This window comes from Chaetodon trifascialis, chromosome 1, assembly GCF_039877785.1.
Source record: "Chaetodon trifascialis isolate fChaTrf1 chromosome 1, fChaTrf1.hap1, whole genome shotgun sequence".
NCBI classification, from domain to species: Eukaryota; Metazoa; Chordata; class Actinopteri; order Chaetodontiformes; family Chaetodontidae; genus Chaetodon; species Chaetodon trifascialis.
Window position 1 is genome coordinate 26,842,561 of NC_092056.1, and position 24,838 is coordinate 26,867,398.

Genomic DNA, 24,838 nt, shown 5'->3' on the forward strand with positions numbered 1-24,838 from the left:
GTAGTAAGCAAGGGCTCCTGACTCGTATTACGGAGGCCGCTTACTTTCTCCATTAAGAAAAAAAGATTGGCAGAGGGGAATAAACAGGTGGAAATCAGGCGCTATTTTCTCACGTAAAAACATATCTCATTCAATTTTTAAAAGTTCAATTTTTTGGTACAACTTTACAACTCAGGCAGCACTAAAGGTACTTTACATATAAAGAGGAGCTTATACTTCCCTATAGCTCAAAACACATCACCCATTCAAATCCCCTTCCCCTGTTTCCTGAATAAAAAGTTGATCCTCCCCATAGACAAGAAGTTTGGGCAGCAGTGGGGATATTCCAGTTTATCTCTCTCTTCCTGCTGAAAAATTGCAGGGTCCATGCTCTTGAAGGAACTATAAGTGCAATGGGTATGAAGAGTTACTGTGCTGTCATTAGAGAAGTGGACAAATAAAGACAGATTTCTTACCTTGACATCCTCTGGACAGTCATTGAAGCAGAGACCGCTGAGAACTGAGGAAGACACAGACGCCAGAGTTAGACATGTTACTGAGCATGTGTTACATGTCCAACACAATAACACACTCTGCTGTGGAACAAGGGTCTGTGACAGTGCTGTCACTCAAACTCACACACAGAAAAAAACTTTTCCATGGCTGACAGTCAAAACAAAAAAACTGAATCCATATTAGCTGTGCTTAAAAATTGCTCACATTCACTTTATAATTCATTCAATTCAATCATCCTTTCTGTGCGCCAGGGGAGTGTGGACACGACAGACAACCAAAGACGGGAGGGAGGGGAGGGAGGGAGGGTTATAAATAAATTGCCAGCAATGAGAAACATAAAAAATAAATGTGCAAACTATTAGCACTGCGTGTGTGCGTGTATGCGTGCACGCAAAGAGAGCATTTCACTTATTTGTGTGTACAAGCGGAGTGAGGAACAAAATCTGCTGAATTGCTAATCAGTCATTAGAGAAGTGACTTTATTAGCATACTAATAGGGTCCTGGGTCTAGGGTGCCTTGATTTGCCTGATGTAGTCACGCTGAAGCCCAATGCTCCGTTAATAAGGTCTGCACCCACTGTTACACTCAACAGCAGCCAAACTCAGTGCACCTACTCAACGGGAACCTCGCAGTGCCCCTGGCTCAGCTGTCCTGTATAGGCAGTAGGCGGATGAAGCCTTGGTATTGGTACTGGTTCAAACATGTTCATCACAGACATTCACTGTACACACAGCCTCAATAACCTCTGAACAAAAGTGAGCATTGTGATTATTTTATGAAGAATTTCCTTTAAATTGGGTTACTGTACACTAATGTGGAACAACGGCAGGTGACAGCTGACCTTGAATGAACAAACTGTGCCCTTCCCTTCTTTGTTGCATGATTTCTGTTCATCCATTCAATCAGTCACCATTTGTCCTTCACCATAGCTTTCTAATTGTTTGTGATAGTGTTAATCTCTGTGCTTCCCCATTCACCCTTCACCATGGGCCCTCTATTCATTCTTCTACACTGTTAAGTAGGGATGGGAATCGAGAACCAGTTCTTTTTGAGAACCGGTTCCCAGTAGCTCAATTCCTTGGAATCGTTTGCCTGCCTGGTTAATGATTCTACTTATCGATTCCGCCTGTCTTGCACATGCGCGATAACGTCACGCATGCTGCATTGTTTTGGTTTAGAACGTAGCCGATATGGCGTCGAGGCAGAAATGCTCCAAAGTACGGCCATATTTCACATGAAAAGTTTCCATTTCTGGGGAAATACCTCCAACATGCTAAAACATTTGTCCACACAGCATTCAATTGATTTGCAGGAATGTCACGTGTTTGATACGCTACTTAGCGACACTTGTGAATCTAGCGGCAGAGCAAACACCAGGGCGTCATGTGTTATTAGTGCCGAAGGAAATGTTGAACTCTCAAAAGCCGTGTCTGTTGTGTTAAGGTTCGCGCCATTTCACTGTGTAAGCTGCTTTCACCATATGAATCATCTCCATGTCCCTCCATCAAATTTGACTGCCAGAGTCAGGCTGGCTCAGAGGCTGCAGCGGGCACCGGCAGGTCTCGGGCACCTCTATCCACTCCTTTCACTGAGGCAGGGAAGAGTAAAATGACCAAGACGAGGATAAAGGATGTCACAGATTTGTGGTGAAAGGTTTGCACCCTTTTGCTACTGTAGATGTCCCTGAATTTCGATAGGTTCATTCATTTTATCTGGCATATCTGTTCAAATGAAAATCAGAAATTTGAGTTCTGTCAGAGTTGCATGTTGTTATTTTAACCAGTGCAGTTCTGCTTCATTCATTCCTACTCTGAGAAGTAGCTCACCTACTTTTTAGGGTTGTTCTCACGTTACGTCACACATCATTTGTGCATACTGTATATGTTATATTTTCTGTGCAGAGATGAAAATATAAAAGACGCAAACAAACCCATTTGTACTCTTTTATTTCCCCACCCAATGAGAATCGATAAGAGAATCGATAAGCAAAATCGATCATGGAATCGGAATCGTTAAATTCTTATCAATTCCCATCCCTACCGTTAAGATTATTTCTAGAACTGAGCAGTGCACCCTTAAGCATGAAAGAATGGCAATTATTAAAAAAAACTTAAATAAAGTGGCTCTAAAGGGCTATTCACACCAACAGTGCTTTCTGAAGCACTTCTGTGTTGTGCAGAACAAACATGCTCGTTTCTAAAAATATGTCCATTCAAAACATCCCTGAGAGACACTCATGTCAATACGCTACCCACTCCATTTTTATTTTTCACACAAATCTCTATTTTTTGCACACCTTGTGAAGGGAAGGGAGCCATTTACGCAACACAAATCTTCAACTTCTCTATGTTGTGCAGTTTCACTGTGAGCTTTCAAGCTTCACAATGGGCAAAGAAAACTATTTTTAGGATTTAGGATGGCTAAATCTGCAACTGGTATCTCAACAAATATTAGATGAATTGGCATCAAATTTGGTTCATTCATGGTCCCCAAAGGATGATCCTTTAGTGCCATCACAAGGTTTACATTTGTAGTTTTGACTAATTGGGTCAAAACAGGTCAACAGGTCAAAACATTTATTTGTTCAACACTTTAGTTTCTGGTTAAGTACATGCAAAATGCTTGACATTCCCATCAGCCTCAGCTGTACTTTGTGTTTAGTGCTCATTAGAATGCTAACATGCTAAATTAAGATGGTGAACATCAGCATGCTGGCATGCTGTCATTAGCTTTAAGCTCAAAGCATCACTGTGCCAAAGTACAGTGTCACTGGAACTTGATAATAAAATGATGCTAGCATGTTGCTGACTATTAACACCTGGATAATTTTTGGATTATCCAAACAAAGTGTGCCTAATCATGTCAATGTTGTCGGGGTCCTGGGCTGAGGACTGCATTGCACCATTTTCTTGCACTCTGGTCCCTCTGCCTGGTAATCCTTCTGCCATGACTTTGTGTGAATAAACAAAAGCATTTTTTGAAGCTTTGATTTAAAAAGAAATGGCTTACGTGTGTCAAAGGCAAATTTGCTGCTTTGAAGTTAACAAGGTTATTAAGTATATGTCTGAAAAGGTATTCAGAGGACTACAAGTGTGTTCCTTGACCTTAACTGACCATATTTTCTATCAGCTGCTAATTAACATCTTTGAAAACAAATTTCAGTCAGAGATGCAATTTTATCAGGAAAAGCCTCAATTGCTCATCAAGGCCCTTGTGTTGTTGTCATTTAAATTCTCTTTTGAAAGCATATTTAGTAATCAAATAGGTATTCCAGAAAGCTGTTGGTGGCTGTTTGCAACACATAAAACGCAAAATGTTTGCGAGTCAAGGATATCAAAGCAGGCCTGCAGCAACCACACACCATTCATCATTCATGAGACTGTAAAAACGTCAATAATGTCTTCACATATTTACTTACTGTGGTAAGAAATGAAATCAGAACTTGTAAGATGTAAGTTAGCTCACAAAGCCCAAGGCTGTCTCTGGCTATTTTCATGGCCTAGAAGTTGGTGAAAAATAATATAACTAAAAAAAAATAAAAGCCATTATCTTATTTGACTCTGAAAACATCAAAGCCTTTAGCAGTGCTGGTGGCCTGTTGCACCAAAGTGGTCAGAACCAGCACTGTGTGTAATTATACTGCTCATCAACTCTGAGCACACACCACATCAACACATCACAGGTTTTGGACCAAAGTCATCTATGAAGGACAAAGATGATCAATAAATGGTAGGGATCAGATTATTCATTGGGTGTTTGAATATCATGCGGTTTGGGGTCAGGCTGCAGGCACAACTGTCACTGACACTGTCAATCAATAACGCACAGGGATTAGTTATTTGTTTGAAAGTCCTTCTCATCTGGGATTATCAGGAAAGAGACTATCGGACATAAAACAGAGACGCAGCAGGACTCTCACTGCACGCTCCACGGCTGGGAATGACATTGTGGTGGAAATCTGTATAATTCAGAGCAGCGACAAGGGTCTGTCTTTCTGCAAGTTCATTAAATCATTTGCAAATGGGCTCAAAGCGTACAGGGATCACTGATCTCCACAGCAAACAACAAAAGCTGCTTTCTCTGTCTGTCTGCCTTTCATACGCAGAGGTGAGCCTGTCAGGGAGGGAAACACAGCCGTGTCCCCAGTAGAATATACTTTGCTCGCTAAAATCAGTTACATGCAGCAGCATCACCTTGACTGCAGATAGCTGTTTAACAAGAATCTAGGGGCCATGACTCCAGGTTCCTGTCTTACAAAAACCCACAGTGTCTGGGGCAGTGAAGAGTGAAGAGGAACAAAGTCAGCTCTTAGATCTTCTACTGTCTGGAGCTTTTAGCACATAGCAACGAGATGTGGAACGAAGGTTAGCAGTTCAAAATACATTTTCCATTACAACGTCACACCTGAGCTGGCTGCGCTCTGGTACAGCAAGGTGGAAAACCAAGGTGGATGCCTGCAGGAAAACCTGTGTTGTGTTTGCTCTTTCGGGATACAGGATACCTCACATACATCATAGAAGAAGACAGAGAGCACAGAAGGGATGTTTGTTTCTCAATGTCTTTTTTTCCCTCAATAATGTCTGTCAATGTGCATTTCATCGTTTATTTCGAAACCATTGTGCAAAGCAGCCATCTTGGATTTTGAGGTTCTCCGACTGGGAAAACAGAAATTGCAACTTCCCAGTTCAAATGGATGGCAGCAAAAACCATAACACACACAGCCGAAAGCGCACATCCGAAACTGCAGAATCCCATCTCTTTAGAGCCACGCTGAGTGTACTCTTCACGATTCATTCACTCACTCACTCACTCACTCACTCACTCACTCACTCACTCACTCACTCACTCACTCACTCACTCACTCACTCACTCACTCACTCACTCACACAGTTTTCTCTTCGTGTGTGTGTGGCTAACTGGTCAGTTAAGAAGAACTGGCCTGTGTGTAAAATTGCACTTCCCAGAGGAGTCTCAGCATCTCTGTGGGCTACAACAGAATCTGTCGCACAAGTGTCAATGCTGATGATAATTTGGCAGCAAACATTTAAATGCAGCCCGAGTAAGATGTGAAATTTATCCTCAAACTCAAAACACCACGGGAAGGGAGATATGTCGGTGCATGAAAGGACCAAGAAGGACAAACAATGTCGCGCAGCTTGAATTCAAATATACTGTATGTCACAAATGGATCGTCAGGACACTGTCTTATTGGGAAACAAGTGAGACGCAGTGTTTACTGTCAATTCAAATGGTCACATTTGAGAGGAACTGATGTGCCTGGCAATCCGTGTTTTGGTGATGGAAAACAAAACGTCAGATTTTAGACATTCTAATTTCCTGTGTAGATGTAATAAAACTAAATTGCACTTGGCACCCCATGGAAATAACACTGTCAGAGCACCTTTCCCTCATGCCAAACTCTTGTTCTCCTTTTATTTCCTGTCAAATGCGAAAAAGGTCAAAACCAAAAAGGAAGAACTTTTAGTTGGAGGTCATTACACATCTGTCAAAAACTCTTATAATGTATGTTTGGCAATTGAAGAAGTAGTCAGTTTAATGAGAGGGGCCACACATATGCTACATTAACAATTTCATGACATGAAGCCACTGATGCAGAGAGGAAGAGAAAGAGAACGAGAGAGAAAAAGATAGATGTAGAATGCATGAATGCAGAAGTCCTTCACAACTCAATGGGCATGCCGTCGCTCCAGGAGGTGGATGAGTCTTTGTCAGGGTGGGGATTCGTGACCAGGCAGGCAAGTCACTGAACTTACAAGAGAGGAAACTCAAATCTGTTTCCTCTGAGAGGCCACTTTGTTCTCCAGACTTCAATCCTTGGTTGACATGTAACAAGTACATAACAGCTCCTCCACAGCCAAAACAAGATCCCCTGAATAGCTCTCACACATCCTGTGAGGAACAGATTTTGTCTCTTGCCAATACAACAGTCTACAACCCACAACACACACATACAGCACAGCCTACACAGCCACTGTGGGACAGTGCTAGCTTATTTTCTAGAGTAATATTAAGACTGATGGCAGCTCTTTCACAGGACTAACCTAATCAAGCAGAGGATGAACTGGTCTGTGTACTCTGTGTGGGTCTGAGTGTGTGTTTTCATCATTGTGACAACAAGCCAGCCAGTGAGCTGCGTTTCATGAACAGTGTGAGCAAATGTGTTCATGCGCTTTTCTTTTTTGGCCCTGTGTGGATAAGTATGGAACTGTAAAATCGCCCATGTGTGACTGTGATTGTGAAAGGGAGAAAAACAGAGACACCATGTTTATGTCTACGTGAGAAAATATAACTAATGAACGATGTTGCAACAAAAATAGTAAAGGAATTTTCAGCTAGGCCCCCAAAGGGATCAGGATGCTTATGTTTTGCACCAGAGATGAAGATATTGATTTATTTCAGTGGTTAACAATAGTTCATCTATAGTTGACACTAAAACTATGAAGAGTTAAGATTCAGTTTAGGGGTATAACTTCAGATGCAGATTTTTATCATTTCTAACTTAAAGGCAGAATGATAATGTGTTCTTTTCGTGCCTCAGAGATAAAAAAAAAAACGTGACATGGATGCGGTTTGGTGTTATACCAGGTTGCACAGACAGAGTGCTGGTGTCCTGCTAAGAAACTACCCCCCAAAGACGGGATCAACTGGCCTGTGCAAGATACGCTGAACTAGTGGATCCCAATTAACCGCTTGTATTTTCTAATCCGTCACAAACTGTGAGGGAGAACACTTGTTTTCCAAAAAAACAAACTAACAACCACGATGTCTCTGCATCTTGTGCTGTGCGGTCAAATCAGATGTGGTCAGAGCTCTGGATCTTAATAACGCGAGGAAGAACCACAGCTCGCTGCGTGGGTTTGTGGCTAGTTCAATGGTAAGCAAAAGTCAGGCTTTTAGATCAGACATGCTCTGTTGATCTTCGAGCCTTGTTTCAGTGACAGCTTGACAACCGCTGCCAGTTAGCTGTAACTCAGATTTAACAGAGGTGCACTGATGGCTTTGGATTAAAATGCATTTGTAATATACAGTAGTCTGCCATTATTGAGGAGGGCCTCTGCGCTCTTAATCCGTGTGGCCAGTTTGTGGTCTAGGACACTAGAAATCAGGTCATTTCGCACCGCTAAGAGCTAACTTACTGTCCTTCAGTGTTATGACTGCTACAGTGCTCCATGGCAGGTGTGTTTGTAAAAGTTTCAGATGGGAGGGTTCAGATCATTCAGATCATTAGACCATTATAAGCACAATTTCACAACACCTGAGCTGAATGAAGGGACATGCTGCTCTGTTTTGGTGTCTCTCACACATTAACACACACACATGCACGTATACACATGTTACGTCAAGGACGCGCTCTGAGAGAGAGAGGCAGCACGCCAGCGAGAGCTCATCACTTCAACAAACTCAAACCACGTCGGCCGAGATGGAAGCTCGTTGAGGACATCGTGGCTGTATGCACGGAGTCAGAGCATCTGCTGGAAAAAATTTAAAAGCAGTGTCTGGACGAGGAGGAGGGTTGCTCAAATGGGAGAGAAGCCTCCGTCAGACCCACGGAGCAGCATGTGGAGAATGTCCTGCAGGAGATCGTGCAATGCTGTGTTACAAATTCATTGATATTTCGTACATTTTGAATATTTCCTTTCATTTATCCACCACATGATTAGATGCTCTCTCTGGTGACAAAATGCGCTTCCATCGTAAAAACAAAAAAATTCAGAAGAAATAATATTGAAAACACAGAATTTGGGAAAGAATAAAATGGAAGCTGTAAAGAATTTTAAATGATTTCACAAGGTCCTACATTAAATGCAAAGACAGAACAACAATACAGAACCTTCCTGTTAAAGCCTGCCATGTTTGAAATGAATTGACTGACATCTGAGGCGTTTTTGGGGCTGAGGCGTTGACATGAAATATTTATGAGCTGTAGCTGTAATTGTAAGCATTCATTCACATGCACAAGCAATCCTTTCATCTGACTTTCTAAGAAATATCAGGTCAGATCTTGAAATTTGAAGGCAAATTTAAAATAAGCAGATTTTACCTGTGAAGCCATTTTACTGAGAAGAAACAGGGAGTGCAGGGAACCAGCAACACCTTTGCACAGCTTTGTCTCATCATTATCTCATACATCTTACGTGGATTACTTCCTATAAACAAAGCAGGAGGCCTTCTTAACTACTGCTATGAATAAGTGCATTATTGTTTAGCACACTCTAGTGTTTTTAGACACAAACATAATGAGATGTCTAGTTCAAAATCAAATCCCAGACATACAGTAACAAACATCTCATATACAGATAACAAATCTAAACACTTGATTGAAATTGTTCTCATGCTTCCTACAAACATGGCCCCATAAAGCCTTTACAGTTTGCAGATATGGTCTTTGAGTAAATTTTCATTTATCAGAGAATATGCAGCGTTATGGCTGAGAAGTAATTTCAGGAGAAATTAATTTCTGTAACTGCATTAAAAAAACAACAATTCTTTCCTTCACAAGTTATCACTTGTGTATGTAATAGGAGATGCTGAAATTTGATTTTCAGCAATATATTGCTTTGTTGTGTCATAACAGATGAGCACTCCACAGTAGCTAGCGATGCTGAAGCATTAGCCACCTAGCATTTGGAAAAGCAGATGAATGGTGGTTGTTAACCTCTCCCTCAGATCCCTGCACCTACAGGTTCCTAACAGGTTGGTTGAAGCCTCACCTGTAATTGAACCATCGCTGGTACCCTATAAAAAGAAGCTACAGGGAGCCATGGTAACCAAATGGACATATCACAAGACAGTCCTGCCACCCAAACACACACGCACAAAGAGCAAAATGCAGTGAGCAGCCGTTGACGGGGGAACATGACATGCTGTGTCAGTGTTAGTGGCTACAAATGCGAGTTGATGAGAGTCAAGCAGACACACACTGTACATGCAAACACACTGACACACAAACACAACAATCTGACAGTTGAGCGGCGTTTGCTCCGAGATGCTCATCGCTTCTCATTGTCCTCAGGCTGCTTTTGCTGACTGCAGGGCTGCTTACAGACATGCATCAGTACAGCAAGTTGATGTCTGGTCTTAAATAACAATTGCAACTCCAGCAATGAATACCTGCTCCTGGCAAAATAATCCATATTGCACAGATAGCACACACTACATTGCTTGATATGTACAGCATGCACTGTGTGTGTGTGTGTGTGTGTGCACATAGATTATGTTCATCTGTCTGCTAAATAAAGGCCTATGTAGTAATAAATATTTGGATTATATTCTGAAAGCTCTGCAACAGGACACTTGCCACAAATGTCTCCTGCAGCTCTGGTTTCCAACAATACCAATACCAATGCCCCCATTAAACATGCTTAAATGGCTATTGTCTCCTCTGGTCCAAGTGTAAGTAAGACAAGGCACTGCACTGCCGTGGGGATTCAAGTCCCAGAGGGAGCCTCCCCTGCTTAGTGTTCACTTTGGCTAACATCATTATAGCCTTGTTGTATGCTCACTGTCCCTGAACAGCTGGCAGTAGCTTCCACTATGTTTCACTTTTGGATGAACACTACAAATGTGTCCACCACGTTAATTAGCCATATCAATTAGAATACAGCTTAACATCCTCACAGAAGCTAACTGGTTAGAGTTCTCTTCATCTATATGTTTGTCTCACACTGCGCTGGGAGAACCGCCATTCCAGCGTCCAAGACGTCCAAAGCATCTATACTGAGAAATGACAAAGGTATCAAATGTGCTTTTCAGAAACTTGCACATAAAATGTAATGTATAAAAAAAACAGAGAGCATAATCTGAACGTCTGAAAGTTTTGAGTACATTTGAGGTACGACAACATGGTCAACTGAGACCCAGCCCACCAACATTCCTCTGCTTACTGTGGCCTGCTAATGCTTGGTGGGAAGTACTGTCAGTGGTCAAAAGCAAAATCCATTTGCAGGTGAATGGATTAGCTTTCAGAGCCAAAAATCAAATATAATGCCAAAGTCAAACTCAAAATCAGTGGCTCCTTGTTGTTTTTCTCTTTCAAACCACTAACTGCTACGATAAAGGGTAAAAGACTTCCTGGGTTAATAGAGTCCTGCTATGTGGCTTTTGGACATGAGGAGGAAACATCACAGTTTTTGTTACTACAGTAACAAATGTTACTAGACCCTGTGGAGAAAATAACATAAATAAAACGGCTGGAGTATGTGGCATACTGTGTTGAATGGCTTGCTTATTGTCACATTTGCAGCCAGAGCCACTACGACTTCAACTGTCAACATAAGCTGCTGCTAGATACTGTTTTGACAAACATGGCAGCAGGCGCTCCCACTCAGCCATCTTTATGTGTTGCAGTATAGACGGAAAAAGAATTCACACCAATCTGAATATGCAGCCTCCAGTTAAATCCTCCTCTGGACGACAAAACCATACTGAAAGACTTCATGTAAATCTCCTCGTTGCCGTTTGAATGAAATGAAAAGAGGGAATAAAAGGCAGCTCTGACTGACATACAGAGAGAGGCGGAGAGGAAGCAGCAGGACAGGAAGCGAGACCTTTGCCGAAGGGAAACAAGAGAGGAGTGAAGGCAGGTGATGGGCAGGAGGAGAGGTGAGAGCAAGATAAAAACAAGATGCTGGAGAGGGTTAGAGGGGAGGAAATGAAAGAGACAGGACGGAGAAAAGACGGGAGGGGAGAGGAGAGGAGAGAAGAGGGGAGGAGAGGAGAGGAGAGGGGAGGAGAGGAGAGGGGGGGAGAGGAGAGGAGAGGAGAGAAGAGGGGAGGAGAGGAGAGGAGAGGAGAGGAGAGGAGAGGAGAGGAGAGGAGAGGAGAGGAGAGGAGAAACTGTGGAATGACAAAAGTAAAGGGCTGCATTTGGTAAATGAGTAGAAGAGATGAAAAGGGAGATAAGGAGTGGAGAGAAGGGACTGAGAAAAGCTCCCAGATGTTTCTCAATGCAGCTAATCTGCATCCTAATAAGTGAGCAGGAAACTAATCAACTCATACAGTTCTGCCTGTCAGTCTCTCTCATCTTTTTCCACCAAACACACACACACACACACACACACACACACACACACACACACACACACACACACACACACACACACACACACACACACACACACACACACACACACTTTGAGATGCTCATGGAGAGATACCCCCTCCCTCTCTCCTCCCCACCACACATCGTTTTATCCCCCTTTCTAATTTTGGACTTTATGATTTCTCCCATTTCCTCCTTCCTCAGCAGCAATCATCCATCCATCTGTCCACCCTGCATCATTGTCACTTGCAGCTTAAAGTGGAACCACTTTGCTTCGTATAAGGCTTGACAGTCATGCATGTTCTTATTATGTTCCTTGAAAATCCAAAATATGTCTCTTCAATGATGGGGTCCAATAACTGGGTCCAAAATTTAGGACTGGGTGGAAAACCTTCCCACATTACTTGATGTGTAAGAACGAATTTTGAAAGCAGACTCAATTCTAATCCACACCCAATCAGGATAGACTTAAGGTAATCTTACCTCCTCCAAAATGAGATTGACCTGAACAAACGCTCATGTTGAGTGAATGCAGACACAGGCAGCATGATAAATGATTACTGGTCACTTAATGAGCAGCAGGACCCAATGTGATCCCATAACAACAGCATTTGTGCTTGGCCTGGTTGTTGAAGTTACATGAAATTCACAATTCAAAATGTACCTCGGCTTCAGCGTCATGGACTGGTACCTTATCATACAGCAGCGAAAACAGACATGCTCAACACAAAATGTTCTGTAATTGAGTTAAACCAGAGTAAAAGTCTTCCCCCATGCTAATTCCTCTATGAGGCTGCACTGTACTTGAACTAAAGTAAAGGACAAAATTAAATTTGTACCAGTTGGGGGTGAGAGGAAGATGGAAAGGTCAGGGGATCAAAGTTATTACATTCATCCTGTGGGGACCATAAATGCGTGCACCAAACTCTGCATCAATCCACCCAATAGATCATTCAAAGAATAGCAGAAATGTCAACCTCATGGAGGCACTGGAGGAAAAGCAATTAGAATTCACCCCCTATGGACGTTTCAAACTGAGCAAATCCCATGACAACACATGCTTTAGTTGTTGAGATATTTCACTCTGAAATACGAGGGTCGACCTCATGGCAGTGCTAGAGGTAAAATCATGGCATCCCCAACATCAGTAGGATTCATGAATGCCTGTATACAATTTCATGGCAATTCATCACATGAGTGCTGAGATGATTCAGTCTGGACCAAAGTGCTGACCCGCCCATCTATCCACAGACGGATTGCCATCCTTAGAGCTGTGCTAGCATGACTAAAAATACCATCCACTCTAACATTTACACATGGTCCATGAGTTAAATCAAATAAAAGGCAACATGTCAGCGTTGCTTCATCATCATTGTAAAAATGAAAGACAAACCTCATCTGCAATATTTGGTTCGAAACATGAATGTCAGCGATGTCGGCACGCTTGAGTCAACCCATGTGTTCCTGTGGCAATGGAGGGAAAGTGCTGCTGAGTGAACAATTGCACATGGAGAGTGTGGGAGGATAAGATGTCAGACCAGTACAGGTTCAGGTCACCTCAGTGTGGAAAGCCCAGCGAGAGTCCAGGCCTCTGGCAGCAGAGAGGCAAGGCTGCTGTCTGAGGCCAACCTGTGATGGATTTCACCCGGGAAGTGTCCAACTGCATCATGGGACCTTACAGTACCTTTCACTCACAAACTGCATGCACCCCCAACCACACACAAACCAAGCTCGACACAAAGTCAATCCTTCAGCTGGTGTTGTTCAATAATGCTCAGGGGAGGGTTGAAGGATGTCATTTTGAGAAAATAGGGTTCCATCTTACAGAATGGGGGACTGGATCAGGCTGTCTACAAAAACACTGACATGATCTGTCAAGTCTGACTATGACGTTTGCACACTCAGCTTCACTTATTTTACAGTAACACTATCAGCTGTGCTATCAAAGATGCCTGAAAAGAATAGTAAATAAACAATTTCCCCTCAGGGGGTTCAATGGGAGGTGCGAGGCTATTAAACAGCATTTGAGCTCACATTCACAGAGGGGAGACGAGCGTAATGTCGACAGGGTGTAACACTTGACAGATACATTTTTATTTTGGTTATTTGTTGTCTAGAAAATGCAACACTGAACATGCATGAAATATTCACAGCCAAAAATGTAATAACTGAAGTCAAATAAAGAGGAGAAGAGGAGAAACTGACAGTTTGTGCATCAACGGAGGAAAAACAGGCATTTTGGTGTGAGTGTATCTGCATGTATCTGCTCGTGTTTCGTTTGATGTGCTGCAGCGAGACAAGACACGGATAACGAAAAACAGCAGCAGTGTTTAGAGGCGGCATAAAGTGAATTCTTGTTATAGCAGGGAGAAGGGGGACAAGTCAAGGTCACATATAAACACAGGCCTGCTGTACACACAGAGGCTGGCAGGCTGTCTGGAAATACGTGCTTCTTCCATTTGCTATAATTCACTTTACTGACATGTAAAATAATCAATATTTTTGCCATTTTACAACATTTTCTCCCAAAAATAGTTGTTACCCAATTTGTACTGCGCTTGTTGCTGCTGAGACAACTAAGCCTGAAGTGAACCTAACCGTGTCACTGTGATTTTAATTATTATCTATCATTATCATTATTATTTTAAATATCATTGTCTGTGAATGAAAGACCCTGCATGTCTATGGTAAACCCACATGAACGATTTTGACCTAAGCAAAGATCAAATCAGCCAATAACAAAGAACACCTGGGATGCTGTGCAGGGTCTTTAAACACTTGCACCTGTGGTCTACATTGACCAAGATGAGTTTCCATTAAGCACTGACAGCAGATAAAAAAAAACAGCTACGTTTGGTAGCTTGGTTGTGAGCTGAGCTACATCATTCATCCAGAAAAAGACTCACAACTCCACCGCTTCACCCCTCCCCTGTGGGTATTTTTGAACATAAAACACAATCCACACTCTTCATCACACCTTTTCAAACATCATCATGAAACAAAGCCGGTCTTGATTAGTCCAGTGACATCGTGCAACTGGAGGCTTTTGCAAATTGAAACGTCCACTCCCTCAATCCATAGACCCTAAATCCTTCAGCCCTGCAGGGGCATACTGTATGACGGTCAGTATAAGAGCATATATGAAGACACAATTAGATAATGTGGACCACACAGACTTCTACTGGAACCTGGAAACCACTGGCTCCTACACTAGGGCCCAGCACTAACCTTGCATTCAACACAAATATCCCACATATTGAGATGCAAGCCATGCAGGACACAGGCAAAACATCTAAACTTGTCTAGTCTAAACTTGACATGAAATCACAGGTGCTGCTCGGGGAACTGACTTCAAGTGGGCTAACATTAGTGTTATAACCAATATACCAAACACAGGTTGTTGCTGTGTCAAACTAATCCCCGTCTTGACTCTCCAGTCCAGTCATTAAAAGCATCGTAGCATCATCCATCAAAGTTCAACATGGCTCTGCCCCCTCCCATTTCAATGCAAGGCTGCAGTGTGTTATTCAAGTGGCTGAGAGAGTAAACTGCTTGCTGCGCCTCATCAAAAACTCGCATTAGATCCAAAACCGAAGGATCTTGCTGCTTGACATGCTCCCTGTGTGTCAGTCTTCAATCCTGCTCTCTTTGTACCATGAAGGTACGCACTAACATACACAGAGAAAGATGCACACAAGAACACCTCTGGACTTAATAAGTGCCCATGTGGAATATATACTGAGTGACTGGGCTGTCTACTGCACCAATCTTCTTTGCCAATTTGCCAACCACTCAGTCCCTTCACTATTGTGATCCCGGCGCCAGAGCTATTCATGTGTTCAACAGTGCCATGTCGGCGTTACTGCGGAGAGAATGCAGAGAATCAGCACTGTGCTCTGCATCTCTGGCAGGTCCAATCTGCGTATGTATGTAATACTTGATGAATATGGCTGTGATAAATACTGTGTGTTAGTAAGTGTGTGTACTGTAGTGGTGTCAGTTTCCAAGGGGATGGTGATGATTTGTGTGTGTGCAGATGAGCAGTTGTAGCCCCACCCTTCCAAAAGAGACGGAACAACAACTGTTCGCCAACTGTGCTGAAACAGAAAGGGATGAGCAACGCTCCTTTTCCTACTAATGAGCAGAGCAGAGTGACAGACTAAACTGTGCAAAGGCCCACCCTAGAGTGGAACTATTTTTGCTTTCCTCAAATGTCACTAGGTACTAACGCTGTACCAACATTCAGAACGTCTTGATTTTTACTCAAATGCTGTTAGAATGAAAAATGAAAGAAATAAAATCTATTAACTGAGACAAAAAAAAAAACAGCAAGCCAAAAATATAAAAAGTATTTTTGAGCTTCGCACGCAGATATTGAAGCTACAGTTGCTTTTAGTCAGACATCATTGTGAACATCAGGTTTAAAGTGTGACTGAAATACAGCATATTGCACAGACAGCGCTATTTCTTTAGAATAAGTGAGCATCCAGTTGTCTGTGCTGCATAGACAGAATAAAGGTTGCTCCTGTTTTGGATTAAATGTCTATACTGACAAAATCTGGTGTGAAATCAATCCTGGTTCCCAATAAAAGTCAGATGTAAAAAGATACACGGCTCACAGTATCTGCCTCTTAATTGTAACCTCTAATATAATAAGTGGGAAATTTATTGCGCCCTTTCCAACAAATAATACATGATGAATTTCAAGTATGTCTCATTATGCTGCTTCCACTCTTGAGTCATGCGTGGAGTGTTATCAATGGCACCAACCACACTGCAAATTGGACAATTACACCAACTACAACTGCACCAACTACAGCATTCTTGTGTGGACGGTGGCCATTTAAATTTGGGCTGAAATGAAACAAAAAGCTTGGACAATATTCCCTTTTCACCATTAACTCAGTAGCCTGATAAATCCAAATGATACAAACAGATAATAGTCACAAGCATCTGGTTTCTAAGTCTAGGGAAAGAGCTGCGTATGTGCAATGATTCTAATTGGTCTACGGGGAGTGTTAGAATAAAATGACAAAAATACACCAAATCCTAAATATTTCAGATGTATTTCTTTATAGATAATTTAGGGAGGATTTCTTGAGGAGATGATGATGAAGAAGAAGACAGATAGAGGTAAAATGGTGCCTTTCTCATTCTTCATGCAAACCCTCCAATAAACTGGATGAGGCATATGCAGAGGAGCAAAAGTCACTTACCCATCACTTTAACGAAGTAGGCATCAGCTTCATAATTGTTCTTCAAAGCATGGATGATCAAGTCATTTCTGCCCTCTGCCTTGCTTAGAACCAGCATGTCTAATATACCCTGCAAATGAAGACAGGCATATAGATAAGGGACAATGAGAGCTTGGTGTGGCTGCGTTAGTCTTCTGATGTACATTTTTATCCCTTTAACATACTGGGTGACTGATCCAGCAGTATCTTACCATCTCTATTCTTGCCTTCACTACGTCTCTCTTTCCCATTTCTAAATTCTCTCTAAAGTGAGTGAGTGAGGGATGAAAAGAGGGAGAATTTAACAGACAGGCCACATTAGGACTAATAATTAATACTGATAAGACAAGCACATGCAGTAAGATTGCAATGCAGCTACTGTACTATATGCAGTCGCTCATTATGGCTGGGAGTGGGAGTGTGTGCAGGAATATGTGATCAGAGCCTAAACCACACAATAAGAGGGACTTTGACAAAGTATGTATGGAATGTGTAAGACAGTGGGTGTGTGTGTGTTTTCTAGTATGCAAGTTGGCCTATTTTTTTCATCATCATTGGCACTGCGGCCAGAAAATTCACAGCAGGAGGTGTAAAACAAGAGCAGCAGAGCATACAGAGGAAATGAATAATAGCACTGTGTTAATACAAAACTGGCAAAGATGGAGTAAAGTCAGCTTGCACACATGCTCCTTCATGTGCGTTCAATGGCATTACTGATTATAAACAAGCACCAAACTGAACATGACACTGTCCTGCCCTCAGTCCAATTATGTAATATTACCGCTGAGCATGAAAGGAAAACCATAAACTTAAATCATTTCGTTGACGTCAGTGTGGAAAAAATCTTTTCGTATAATCCACTTTTCTGCATTACACAAATCAAATATTCTTCTGTGCTCTGTGAGATTTATTCATTTTTCTTCTCTATTTGGCATCAAGTTCTATCTGATACCAATATGATTGTAGATGGCGGTGCATTACTGGGATAGATAAGAGGAGACACCAAGGAGAGGCTGTAGGGAAATGGAAGAAAAACAATGAGAGAAAGGATGGTGCTGTATGCTGGAAGTACGGCCTGAACAACATTAACTCAACACAAACTACTCACGTCCTCATAGATGTCAAAGAATGTTGCCATGACGGCATTTTGGATGGCTCCCAAATCTGATTGGTCCCAGTGGATGTGGAACATTCTCCCAACACTATGGCAACTGGCGCTGTTACAGGGCACGTTCTCCAATAGAAAGGCCCGCTGACCACTGGGGGAGAGGGAGAGGGGGAGAGAGAGGGAGAGAGAGAGAGGGGAGGGAAACACATGATATCATTTTGATGGACAATGAAGCATCCTGATAGCTCTCAGACTGATCAGTCTTATCACATGACAATCACATGTGAACATGCCACTGTGGTGGTATTTACAATGTGGAGGCCCCAGCATCCTCTTGCTATGATCTGGACACAAGTATCTAAGCAGGACATTTGTCAGTTAACTCTGACGCAGTGTTCTGCTTTTATATTGCAATGATGTGTCTAAGCTGGGGAACTGATGCTTAGAATAACTTGGAACAATCACAAACGAAGACAACGTTGCTTTATTTGTTATGATAAACAGTCCATAATCCTTTCAGGTAAGTGTGTCCGTCTGAACCTTAAATGGTGACCTAGTGGAATGGGCTTTTAAATAACATTTGTTATATTTCACTGCAAACAGCTTTGAACCACAAAATGAACCATTGTCCTTAAAATCAGCTTGGTCACACAGACTCTGTCCGTAACTCCTACTTGATGATTGATTTTACTCTCTTTAAGGTACAAGTGTCGAACCATTAATAAAAGAAGCTCTACCTAGACCCCTCTGTAAGTGATTATCAGCAGTTTCTAATCTATGATTCCTCAGCACAGCCATTGACAAGACATCATCTGTTGCTTGACTGCCTACATGACAATTATGTAAATTTCATTCATGAAACAGGGTTTTGTGCAAAAGGCAGTGCTGAAACAGCCTTTCTCAACAACAAGTTTTAGGGTGGATTTTTTCTCTTTTCAAAATAAGAGCATTGGTGTTTAAGAGAATGAGAGGTGCCTCAGGCTGCAGCTCTCTGTGATAGTACAGCATCCACAGGCCCTGTCCTCTTGCTCTGCTGCACATATGTCCACTCTTACTGAGGAAAAAGCTTATCTTGCTGCACATATAGCAGAACACGCAATCTCGCATGCAGACATTTGGAGCAATACACTGTAAATTCTGTACTTATTCTCTACCAACAAGTTATCAACAAATGTTAATCTTCTGCTACACTGGATATTCAGCATTTGTTTGCATTACTGCGACTACAGTCTGCATTGGGCCTCTTTTTGCAAAAGTGTAAAAGTGGCGACTACTTAACTAGACATGAAATAAAATCCAACTTCTCTGGGACCCAATCTCAATTTTCTCCACCTCTCTACCTGTATTTTGTGTGCTTTGTCTTTGTCACTATCTCCCTTTACTTCTCTGAGGAGACTGAACCCCCCCCTTTCTCTATCGATGTGTCTTTCTGTCTTTGGAATTGGCTCTCTGTATCTGTCCTTGGATCTCCATGGGAGTGGCGTCTCTCTAGCTCAGGTCTAAAAGGAGGTGAATGCGGACCACAAGTTAAGAGCCTGATGGGACATCTGTGCTTTAAAAACTTCAGACTGTGTGAGGCAGTGTTGGAAAAATGGAAAATGTGACTTAGTTTCAGCAAAATATTCAGGAACATTCGGCATAAAAAGAAAAATAGAATGTAAAGAGAGTGATCCTTGATAAAATGTTGACTGATTACTGTCATTAATACAATGCTGTCATCCAATCTGTGTTCACTTTGTTTGGGCAAAATCCATATTTGTGAACAATTTAAATTGAAGTGACATATGATACACAGTTAGATAGAGACAGATACATTAGTTTTCTTGTCTTTACGTCTTTTTCTCTAGCCTACAATGGGACAGCACAGGCTAATCACATTATAGTGTCTTCCACAAAACGAGACAGAGGAAAAAAAGAAAAGATTCAGCTGGGATGGAGATGTCAGTATTGAAAAGTCCTGCACATATAAACACAAACATGATGTACTTTATAAGGCATAGGCTCTGTGCGCTAAGTATATTGAATTGGACAGATATCTAGGTGATAAATGCCGATGTTACACAACAGCTGGCTACAACCAAGCAGTGAAATTGGTACTTGAATTGTACTTGGTAAGCCTCGTGAGTGCCTGGCCAGGCAATAAAACAGCCACATGACTACCTTTGTAATTACTGTTGTCTATCATTCCATATTTTCAATAAAATAACTAATGGCTCAGACCAGTCTAAAACCAAAGCATGCAATCCACTGATCAACTAAAGGAGAGTACATCTGTGAGACGGTTTGCCTTGCCCTGGCAGGAAAAGTATACCCATGTCTGAAGGTGCAGTACCAGCAGGGGGTGATAATGGCAGATAAACGTAGTATAAAGTGGTGGTGGTGGTGGGGGGGCGATATATGGGCTTCGTCATTATTACCGGTGTCATGTTCTACCACAGTTAAATGCCGTCATTACTGTGATAAATGTTTAGCATGTAAAAAATATGCGTTACTGTGGCTGTGATAACATCCAGATCGAGGGCTATGCACATACTCATAGAACTGGAGTTACGCCCAGTAGCTGCTATTTTCCTAGTTAACTCCAACTCTACATGTCACCTTTAACAAAGATGTGGAAGGTGACATAATGAGCACTGAATGACGATTTCTCTGTTGTTGGCGGCAAGAACCATCAGAGATGTCTTCATCTACTCCCACCAACAAAGGAAGTGAACAACCAGTGGATTAACTTGATGGAAATGTGCCCACATCAACAACAACTGGAACACTCTTAGGCTATATGTGTGGACTAATCATTTTACTTTGACTGCTTTGAGGACTCCTGACTTCAAACTCAGACCCTGAAAATGTTTACATTTTTATGTTTTTACAGTTTCTCCGAGTAAGCCTGTTAAATTTGGTGTAAGCAAGTTCTGAGCTAATGTGGCTAGTAGCATCTATTGTTGGTCCACAGGCTGGATCAGTGTTGGGGTATTTAATTGAGGGACAGTCAGTGGTAGCGGCTTGGATGTAGGAAACTATATTCCTTCAGAATATGTTCTGTAGGGGCATCTCTGTCGCACCACATTCCTTCATCTATAATGGTATGTCATGACATATTTAACTTTTTAGCAATTTGGATATATTGCACTTAGCCATGTGTGATTTTGATGATATTGCAATTAATTGTTCTGCCTTAGAAAAGTACAGAAGCATTTGACATGGTAGTCTAACTAATTTATAGTGTATTACAGTACTATCAATTAGATTTTTTGTTTTGATCTTCAGTCAGCACAGTAAATGGTCATAAAAGTTTATCTTAAAACAATAATCAAGCCTCAAATGATCTTTCCTCTTTCTGGAAAACGGATTTAGTAGCTGCACCCCACTCAGGCAAACAAATTCACTTTTTAAATTCCGTGGCAACATTTCAAATGCTCCCTTAAATTATGTCTGACACTTAGCTGGAATCAGCAGCTGGCATTGCAATATAAGCAGTAAGTGCACTCTGTAGCATTCTGGTTAATGTACAGGTAGGTAAGAGTTTCAAATGCTCATTTTGTAGGTGAGGTCTGGATTCAGCTGCCAATATGAGAGACATGTGTACTTAAAACCCTGCAAAGTACAGGAAAGTGCAGGAATGTAATTAATTCCTGAAGCTGACACATAATGCTTCAGGCGCACAGATTAAAATAGTGTCAATTCAAATGACAATTTTCTCTGCAGATGTACTGCTGTTCCAGGCTGCATCTTTATGTGAGGGGTGGGCTGGGGGTTTATGCTGGATTAACTGTCTTTGGCTGTGATTATACATATATAGCAGCTGGAGGTTTGGTTATAGGTCATTTTGTGTTATCCATCAATACTTCATGGGCACTAGACCTTTCCCCTCTTCTCATTAGGCTTATGCAGCACAGCACACAGAATATAACTGCTTGTCACTGGGGACCTGCCATAGCAGCACCTATTGGTAAAGACACACTGCTAATGGTGAGCACTGATTGGCTCAATGGTTGATCATCATGCCTTCAGCGTCAGGAAATCTTTTAGGGACAGCATGCGCGTGTGTGTGCATGTGTGTACAAACAATTGTAGCCATTTCAAAGTTTCAGGTTGAACTTTATGAGGCATTCAATTGCTATTCATCGATGCGTGTGTGTCCTTTCTGAGATTTTTGTACTTCAAAAGAACCTGTCTCCAGCACTGCAGGACTGGTGATCGTGGAGATGAACCCAAGGTCATGAGGTGCATCATACATAAGCACGCACACACATCTATAGAGAAAACAGAAAACACTTTCCTCCTCACATCTGTTAGTTTTCTGTTGGCTGCAGTAGGTTTAACTGCAAACCACACACACACACACGCATCTATAAAAGCATGATTAATAGAGATGCAGAGATGTCCTCAGCACGAGCTCTAGAATCTGAGCATATTCAATTCAATTCAATATTCCTTTATTAGTCCCACGAGGAGAAATTCCAAATATTTTAATGGATCGTAACAACAAAACACTTGAAAAAAATGTTTCTTTAGAGAAATGGGCAATTTCAGCCTGTGTCTGCACTAATGTCAGTGTGTGTGTGTGTGTGTGTGTGTGTGTGTGTGTGTGTGTGTGTGTGTGTGTGTGCGTGTGTGTCTGAGGGTGCGTGCCTGGGGGCTTCGATTATTGTGTGAATCTGGTGTCAGCACTGGTGTGTGGATTTGTGTGTGTGTGCCTGCAGGAAGTCTTCACTGTTTCTAGCTCTACCCACCTCCTCTCTAATTGGCCTCCAGAGGGGCAGAGGGCTTGCAGGAGGCTGACCAGCTGATCATGGCAACGACCCCTCTCTTCCTCCACCTCAAACTCTGTGAGAGGCCACTGTTTACCATCCAGTCATCCCTCCATCTCTCTGCTCATCTCCCTCAAGCTGAGAGGCTACACTAGCCTGGCCACATACATCTTGATGTCCTTCCTTTGCCTTATTCTCCTTCCTATTGGTGTTGACTGTGCCCACCAATCACCTCCAAGGACTCTGTGAATTTTTTATTTTTTTTGCAGAGTGTGGTGTGGGTGCATTTAACAAAGCTCTTTACAGTTTTGATGATGGAAGCAAGAGACTCATCTCTTCTTTCCTTGACCAAATGACTTTGAGACCCTCTCTTATTCCTCTCCTCTACCTTCCTTCTCTACTTCACAAATCGTCTCTTCATGAAAATGTCTGCATGGTTACTCAGGCTTTAGTCATGCACTGTTAATTTAACTCAATTACTCACATATTACAAAGGCTTTCTTTTTTGTCAAAAGATGAAAATTAAGTCAAATAATAGAAAAGTCTCAACTATTCAAAGTTCTAAAAAATGTTCTGTTTTAGTTCTTTGTTGTAAGCTCATCTTTATATTCTCATTAGAAAACTATTTTCTCATGTTTTAAATCTGTTGCACTGGCTTTGTGTGAGGATAACCTTGTGATTATTTGCTTTATAGTTCCTTTATCAGCCACTAGTCAGTATGGCAATGAGAGCTCTTTTGTCTAAAATCACTGTAGAATACTGAATACCGTATTTTCAGTTCCTCTGATTCATGGTCATCATGAGAAGCTTTTATCTACTCGTTACCATTTTCCTTCATCTCTGTGGTAAATGTACAGAACTTGTATGCACACAGTATGTTACACTGGAAACATATATACTGAGGAATGTTAAGAGAAAACAAAGTTGACATCTCCCTGATGTACTGTGGTTTGGATTGAACCTCATTTCTGTGTCACTTCAGACAAAAGTGCTAAAAGATTGAAAATAAAGGAGTTGATATTTTAGAGGGCTAAAGAGGTCAATTGGTCCTGTACCACATTATGTTTTATAACAAGCTGATAATGGATATTCAGTGCTAACAAATATTATTTGCTCAAAAACCAAGGCCTGCAATAATATTACAATTTAGATTTTTGGAAAGGGAACTCCACCTGATCAGTCATGAGGAGGACGCCTGTGAAAACTGCTGCAGGCTGCGTGACTCTGGAGGAGCTTTCCAAAGTTTGAGAAATTGCATCATGCAAGTTATTTTCTAAAACTTCACCTTACTTTATCTAATCTTAAGGTGGGCTCGGAGACTACAAATCTAGCTCAGAGAGCCTGTGTTACAAAGTGGAGGAGTAGAGCTTGAAAGACAATTTTTTTTTATGTGTCTGACCTATATCAGGGATGAAGAAGTGAGGATACCTCAGCCTCTTCTCCAATTATGACCATTCTCCTGTCTCTATCAAGCCTTCCAATGAAATACTAAATCACTCCCTTTGAACAGCGTAAATAATCTTAAAAAACACTTAAAAGATGTAAAACACACCCACACAGACGCACTACGGTAAGCTCCAGACTCAGGCATGTAACAAGTCATCACACTATTGACATCCTAACAGTGAGAGAGTGAGAGAGAGTGACAGACCGAGAGTGAGAGAAAGAGATGTGGACAAAAGGTGAATGAAGGGAAGGAGTGGGCAGGCCCGCACAGATGAAGTGACAGTGAGACACAGACATGTTGTCAAGGCCCAGAGATGATGCGGTTTCTCATTCTGCTTGCCGCTGTGGTGATGAACACAGGCAGTGACTCACGGTGACACACAATCAAAGTCAGAGTACATCCTTTGGTAGTGTCACTCGTCTACACGGCCGGCCTGCTCCTGCTCACTCTTCATCCTCCGCGTCTCTCTCTGTTTTCCTCGCCCCTCACTCTGCTGTGATACAAAGTCAGCTCTCTTTTGACTCTGTCCTTATTTGTCTTTTTGCTCATAAGATCAACAACCCACAAACGAGCTTGTTTCACGATGATGTAAAACAAGATTTCCATTAGAAAAGAAAATCAGGACGTGTAACGCATGGAAATTCAAGCATTGCATCCATTGCCTTTCTATCACTTTTCCAAAGTGCTGAAAAAGGATAAAGAATTGCTACCAGTTGCAAATCTCCATGTATTGTAATTCA

General features: G+C 41.9%; 1 protein-coding gene across 1 annotated transcript in view; it reads right to left on the minus strand.

Annotated features, from left to right (window-relative positions):
* itfg1 (integrin alpha FG-GAP repeat containing 1) overlaps window positions 1–24,838 on the minus strand; it is a 149,705-nt gene that overhangs the window by 40,971 nt on the left and 83,896 nt on the right. Inside the window, exons 11-13 of the mRNA XM_070969101.1 lie at window positions 17,901–18,051; window positions 16,775–16,883; window positions 456–499 (exon numbers count right to left, since the gene is read on the minus strand). Coding sequence (XP_070825202.1) covers window positions 456–499; window positions 16,775–16,883; window positions 17,901–18,051 — 304 coding nt within the window. The remainder of the gene's footprint in view (window positions 1–455; window positions 500–16,774; window positions 16,884–17,900; window positions 18,052–24,838) is intronic.